General features: G+C 41.0%; 1 protein-coding gene across 1 annotated transcript; it reads right to left on the reverse strand.

Annotated features, from left to right (window-relative positions):
* Window positions 1–337: 337 nt before the first annotated feature.
* NR0B1 (nuclear receptor subfamily 0 group B member 1) lies at window positions 338–3491 on the reverse strand. The gene is made up of 2 exons (XM_069065616.1): window positions 2769–3491; window positions 338–738 (listed from the first exon to the last, which is right to left on the reverse strand). Exons 1-2 carry the CDS (start codon window positions 3397–3399, stop codon window positions 494–496), a joined length of 876 nt encoding a protein of 291 aa, XP_068921717.1. The 5' UTR covers window positions 3400–3491; the 3' UTR covers window positions 338–493.
* Between the last annotated feature and the right edge of the window lie 2847 nt (window positions 3492–6338).

A 6338-nucleotide genomic window follows, 5' to 3' on the forward strand; every position in this document is an offset into this window, starting at 1 on the left:
CCTTTCAACTCCAACCCAAGGCAGAAATAGGAAGCCCTCTACCAGCAAGATTTTGATAATGGCAATAGTTATATTTCTTAGATGTTTTCATGTAGCTAATTTTTTTTTCCAATTTTGCCAAACCCCAAAGAATTTTTAAAAATCAATGTAGTGTTTTAACACTTTAAAAATTAATCAAAATTAAGCACTATAAATTTAATTTTAGCTAACTCAAAGGATTGTAAACCTTTGTTTTGGGAAAATACCTTATTAGTATAAGAGTCTTATCACAAAAGATTTAATGGTTTGGTTTAGAAGTAAACCTTCTTCCATGATTAAAATATTCTGCAAACAAGGATTTTTTTTTAAATAGAACTGGAAGAATAGTTTATTATTGAATACAAAAATACTATGCATTTAAAAATAATAAGTTAGTTTATTTTACAATATTTTACACTAATTCTGCTCCATCATTTCCTTTAGGTTGAAACTTATTTTTATATTCTGCATGCTTTTATAACTTTGCACAGAGCATCTCCAACAGCATATCATCCATATTTACTGTACCAATGATGGGTCTAAAGAAGAGTTCAGCAATGACATTAGCATTAATGGATCTCAGCAGGGAAAGAGCAACATTCAGCTTGGCAAATCTGGCCTGGTGCCCTCTGTGAAGCATCCTGATGTGTTCATTTAAAGCTTGCTGTGCTTCCCTCTGAAGTCCCTGGATGTACTGAACACAGTGCAGCCCTGGGAGGTCTGGAAGAGAAAAGGAGTGAAACCTCTTTGTTCATAAACTAACCAAGTAGTCTTCACTAAATGTCTCAGAATACATCCAACTATCCCAGTAACTCCAATTAATTAGCAGCCTACTAATTTTATTTGTACTCTTTTTCTTAATATGTATATATACGCATATATGTATGTATACACATACATACATATGTACATATATATGCACTCAGCTTTAAGAAGGAACAGTTCTGGCAATGAAATGCCCTGTAAAAAATTTCTTAGATGATATTCACCAATCTTGTATGTTCACATTAAAGCCATAAAATGCTTAATTTAACTGATGGATAGGAGGTCCATTTTTCTGTGTGTCCACTTATTCATATTCAATTATAGGTCATTTTAGTGAGATGTTGCTCCAGTTCAATAAGTATCCTAAAAACCTATAGCTCATATCACAAAATGCTTTTCCCAAGATAAACTCGTGAGGGAGGCAGTATAAGTATGATCATTTCCCACTTACAGTGAGGGAAAGTAAAATTCAGAGTAAGGATTAAGAAGAGATTTGTCCAGGGTCACATTGACTTGTTCATGTTAGAAAATGGCTCCAGGTTTTCTTACTCTTACTCCATGCACCATGGTATCTCTCAACTTATCTATAAAGAATGTTACTCCAATAGAACAATTTATCTTCTATGGACTGTTTGAATCAGGCTACTGATAACAAAGTTTTTTTTTTTAATCTATATACCTCTAGAGTTTTAGGAGGCTATGAAAATTTACTAGCCATTCCCATACCATTTTTCAAAATAATAATGTATTCTGATGACAGTATAACAATAATGGGTGAAATTTTCTATTCAACAGCCTGACTTCTTTAAATCTAAAGAGCCATCATGCTCATCTAAAATATAGTATTGCTTTTTCAATATCTTATTATCGAATTATTTCTGAATTGAAAAATACAAAACTATTCAAAAGAGTTTTCTCTTTTTCTTTCAAATTAATAGCTTACAGTTAAGGGTTGAGAGAGACCTTTAGTCCACACACATTTTACAGGTGAGAAAAGTGAAGAAGCCCAGAGAAACTGAGTAATTTGCCTAGAACCAGAGGACCAGGTGAGAAAAGAGGTCAAATTCTAGCAAGTCATGAACAAAGAAATAACACGTCAAAAAGAATTGGTGTGGAAGTGCATTAAAGAACACCTGAAACTTCCCCTTTCCCTCCCTGACCCCCTTTCAGAAAGCATTGACTTGGACGGTGGTTCAATTAGGAGGAGGTGCCTGAACTGTGCAGATACTCTCCTCCCGTAAGCAGGGACTGTGCGATCCAAAGTCTCCTCCAGCTTTTCCCAGCCAACTTCTGAAAGGAGGTTAGAAGAAAACCCAATCTGGCAGCCTGAGAACTTTCTTCACTTCCGCACCAACTCCCTAGGAAAGTCAAGATGGGGCATGGGCAACCTGGATGGAAAACATAATAACTATACAATTCTGTTCTTTGTTATTACGACACTCCATTTTTGACAGCGGCACCCAGAGACTATTTGGAATGGCTAATACTATTCTCTGAAACTTAAAAAGTAAAAATTCAGACTGTTAGAGGCAAAGGGACACAGAAATAGTGAAAGAGGTGGAAGGGGGTAGATGGAGTTGTGAGAATTTGCCTGTAAGCAAAAAACCCAAATTAAGTGAAATTTGTTGCACTGCTTCGTTTAAAAGTGAATGAGCAGAGAGGAAAGCAAAGCTCGCTCTCCCTTCATCCTCCTCCCCCGCTCCCACCCTCGGGGAAAAAAAATTAGCTTTTGAAACTGTAGAACAAAGTAAAAATAAGTACAAAACTAAACAAAACCTCTCCAGGTACTACTTGGCGGCAACTTAGCCAGGATGCAAAATTCTGCAAGGCTCCTAACTTTCCCCAAGTCAAAGCCTTTACCCACCCAACTCGCCTTCCCCAACACTCCCATCAACCCATGCCAGGGAGCCAGGGTACTGTTCTGAGCAGAGGGAAGAGGAAAGAGAGTCAGTGCCCTCTTCTTGAGAAAGGTCCTACTCCCTTACCCGGGTTGAAGAGCACAGTCCCCTTGAGGTAGGCGTACTCCTTGGTGCTGATGTCCAAGCTCCAGCACTTGGTCAGAAAACCTTTGATTGCCTGGACTTGAGCGGCTGAGGGTGGCTGCAAAGGGTCGGGCAGGGCCAGGGGCTCGGGAAGAGCGGGAGGCGAGGAAGACAGCTGAGGTTCCCGGTCGTCCGGGTCCCGCCGCCTGGTGGTCAGTATCCTTTGAAGCATGCTGGGCTCCGAGGTCTCCACCGTCTCGAAGTGCACTCGGTCCTGGGCCAGCCCGAGCACAAGCAGCGGCGCCCAGCAGCTTCGGACTAGCACCAGCTGTTCGTCCAAGGGCAGCTCCTGGAAGCAGGGTACATTCTTCACAAAGCGCAGCGTCTTCACCAGCACAGCAGAGGCCGCTTTGCAGGCCACCTGCGGGCTCTTCAGGGCCACTCTGCGCTGGGAGCCGCAAGAGCAGCCCTGCCCCTGACCCAGTCTCTGCGCTCGCCCCTGTGGCTGCTGCTGCTGCTGCTCCTCCTGCTCCTGGGTCTCGCTCTTCTGCTCCTCGCTCTTTAAGATGCTGTAAAGGATGCTGCTCTGACGCCTGTTATCCGCGCAGCAACGGCATCGGTCCAGGCAAGCCATGCTGTGGTTTGGAGGATAGCTGGGCAGCGCGCGCCAGGCTCTCTGCCTGCCCAATTCTGCCTGCCCAGCCCGACAGCAATCACGCTGCTTGCCGGCTGCCCTAGCTTTTACTTATTTATAGGGCGAGCGCACGCAGGCGCTGGTGTGTATTTGGGAAAGAGGGCGGGCGGGAACGGGGAAGGGGGAGGAGGAGGGAGAGAGCGGCCAGTTTAGTCCAGAGCTTGGATCCAAGCGGCCCGGGGCAGTTCAAAGCTGGGCAGAAGCTCTTCACTGGAAGAAAAATGGAGAGAAACAGAAGCGAGGGCGCGCGTGCACACACACACACACACACACATCCCACCACCACCACCGCCTTTCTTTCCTCCCTTGCACTTCCCTACACCCAGAAGGAGAGGAATGCTAGAAAGAGCTTGCAAACTGTTGCAAACCCTGGCTTTCTGCCCTAGCGTTGAGTCTGATCCTCTTAACGGGGGAGGAGGGGGGACGAGGGGAGGGGAAAAAGAGAAGAGGAAGTTTGCTACTGCTATTAAAAAAAAAAAGGTAAACAGATTCAATTTTCCTTAAATCTTTTTTTTCTGGGTGATTATCAATAATCATCGCCCAAAATACAAATATTAAGACCACCTTTCCCTCCACCTCAGTATTTGTCTCTCCTTCCTCCCTACCTACTTTTAGAATTATCTTATCTGATGGGTTGAATTCCTGGATTTAGCAGCGATAAGGAAGCGTGTCTCAATGACTGATTTGATGACCTTCAGCAAATTTGCTGACAGAGTTGGAAATAAGATCTGTGAAAAATATAATTAAGATTACTTTAAAAAAAAAAAAACTCCCCAGAACAAATGTTAAGAGTCACACCAGAACACCGACCCCATCTCTAGTAACAACCTCCTAGGGTCTAAATTTTCTTCTGTCCTGGTAGGGAGTTTGTGAGGGTGATCTGCACTCAGACAGGCCTTGCCCAACCCTATCAACTCTACCACATCCTCTTGAGCTTAGACCCCTGACCTACAGAGCTATGGGTTCTCATCACTGAGGGAAGAAAGACAGATATTCATAAATATAGCTTGAGGATATTTAATTGCTTCCCTTTTCTTGGTGCCTGTATAGTGCCAATGTATGGCACAGTTAGGAGAGAAGTTGAGTCTGAAACAGAGAGGAGTGCCTGAATGGGAGGGAGGTGGAGGAGGGCTGGGTGAGGGGGTAGGAGCTGGAACCAGGAGCAATGTAAAGAAAAATGAGTCGGTCCACCTAGAGTAGCTCAAACACGGATGTTTTTTTTTTTCTTGTTCTGCCTAAAGGAGGAACAAACTACTATAGTTTATGTCACCTTCGTGCTAGGAGTTTGGTGGCCATTGCTGGAGTAGGACAATTAGAATGATTTCTGAGTTGTAAAGTGGTAACTTCATCCTCTCCCACACCATCCCCAAACTACCTACCAGAAAAACTCCTTCTGCTTGAGAGTGCTAATTTATTATTCTAGGCTATAAGCAGTGAATCTCTGTTGCTCAATGTTAATATTTATATATGCTGTTAATGTTAACTTATATTGTCTTTTCTTTGCCACATCAATATATTTAATCCATTGTTACAAATATTATTACTACCTTTCCTTATTGTAGCCATCTATTTGACTTTGTGCTGTAAAAGTTCATTCTGATATAACAAGTAAACTCAACACAAAGAAAAATCTCTAGAAAAAAATTAGTGTGACTTTTACTGATATTTATAACAAGATGCTCAGGCAAGACAGTATATATGACCCTACACAGTGTCTTCTATATTTTATTCAATAAATAGATTAGTGTAGATTTATTTCTTGAAACTGGTTTTCATATATACCTTGTCAAATCTCCTGCCTTTCTGTCCTCTCAAATCATCAAATTACATTTTTAAAGACATTTAAAATATGTACTTTAAGTAGCAAATGCATCCTGGAGAAAGGTGCATATTGCTGAAAGATAAGGAATATGCCACAATTCACCAGATGTATTAAGATCAGAGTGAACAAATTTATAGGATTTTAGTAGTCCATAATAGAGATCTTCTTGTTTAATCCCCTTAGTTTACCGGTGAAAAGAAAAATTTTGAGATCCAGAAAGGTTACATTGCTTGCCCAAGATAACACAAATAGCAAATAGTCCAGCCAGTGATTCCAAATCCATTATCCTATTACACTGTGCTATCTAGATAGAAGGTCTTTCCTAAATGTTCCCAAATATGGCAGACTCCTACTTGATTTGCACAATCCATTTTTCTCCTTTCTTCTTTTACTTTTTGCTATTAAAACAAAACAACTTGGTTGTCAGTAGGTTTTCTAGTGGCTCTATGGGCATTTTGATCTTAAATAAATTGACTTAGTCATGCATCCTTATTGTGATCTCATCTCATTTTATTCTGTAAAATGAAGAAGCAGCTTAATTGGATGGATTTCTCACACTTCAGATCATTTGATGATGAACAACTTTCAACAATACAGTATTGCTCCTGTTGAGGGACACTTTTCCCCACTCATTAATCTCTAAAAAGACTACTACTTTTGTTTTATTGATCATTCCCTCCTTTCCCCTCACTATTGGGTTACTCCCAACATTTGACTACTTCCTTTTGGATCACCTACTAGATAACAAATTTTTAGGACCCAGTTCTTTCTTGTAGTCTGTGTTGAAAATACAAACATATATGGCAATATAGAGTCTTTTACATGCCAGCTCCCTGGATTACTTATGGTATCAACCTTTCCTTGCATGTTTTTTTTTTTCACTTATATTTAAACTCTAGTCCAATGCCAAGCACCCTTTACTTGTAACATTTTGGCCAAACATTTTATTTATTCTAAGGGGCAGATTCTTTTAACTAACATTTTATCTATTTGCTTTTTCTTGAAATTGCCTTCCTCCACTGGCAACTCTGAAGGACTTTCATTTGCTCCTTCATTG

This window comes from Petaurus breviceps, unplaced genomic scaffold (genome assembly GCF_028583685.1).
Source record: "Petaurus breviceps papuanus isolate PSGF00001 unplaced genomic scaffold, PetGlider_PUasm1.0 90696, whole genome shotgun sequence".
In the NCBI taxonomy this organism is placed as follows: domain Eukaryota; kingdom Metazoa; phylum Chordata; class Mammalia; order Diprotodontia; family Petauridae; genus Petaurus; species Petaurus breviceps.

Bases quoted from the DNA above. Each gene is read 5' to 3' on its own strand.
- NR0B1 (XM_069065616.1), bottom strand. From the start codon at position 3,399: ATGGCTTGCCTGGACCGATGCCGTTGCTGCGCGGATAACAGGCGTCAG. The intron at 739-2,768 runs GTAAGGGAGTAG...TTTCTCTTCCAG, and splicing joins GACTGTGCTCTTCAACCCGG to ACCTCCCAGGGCTGCACTGT.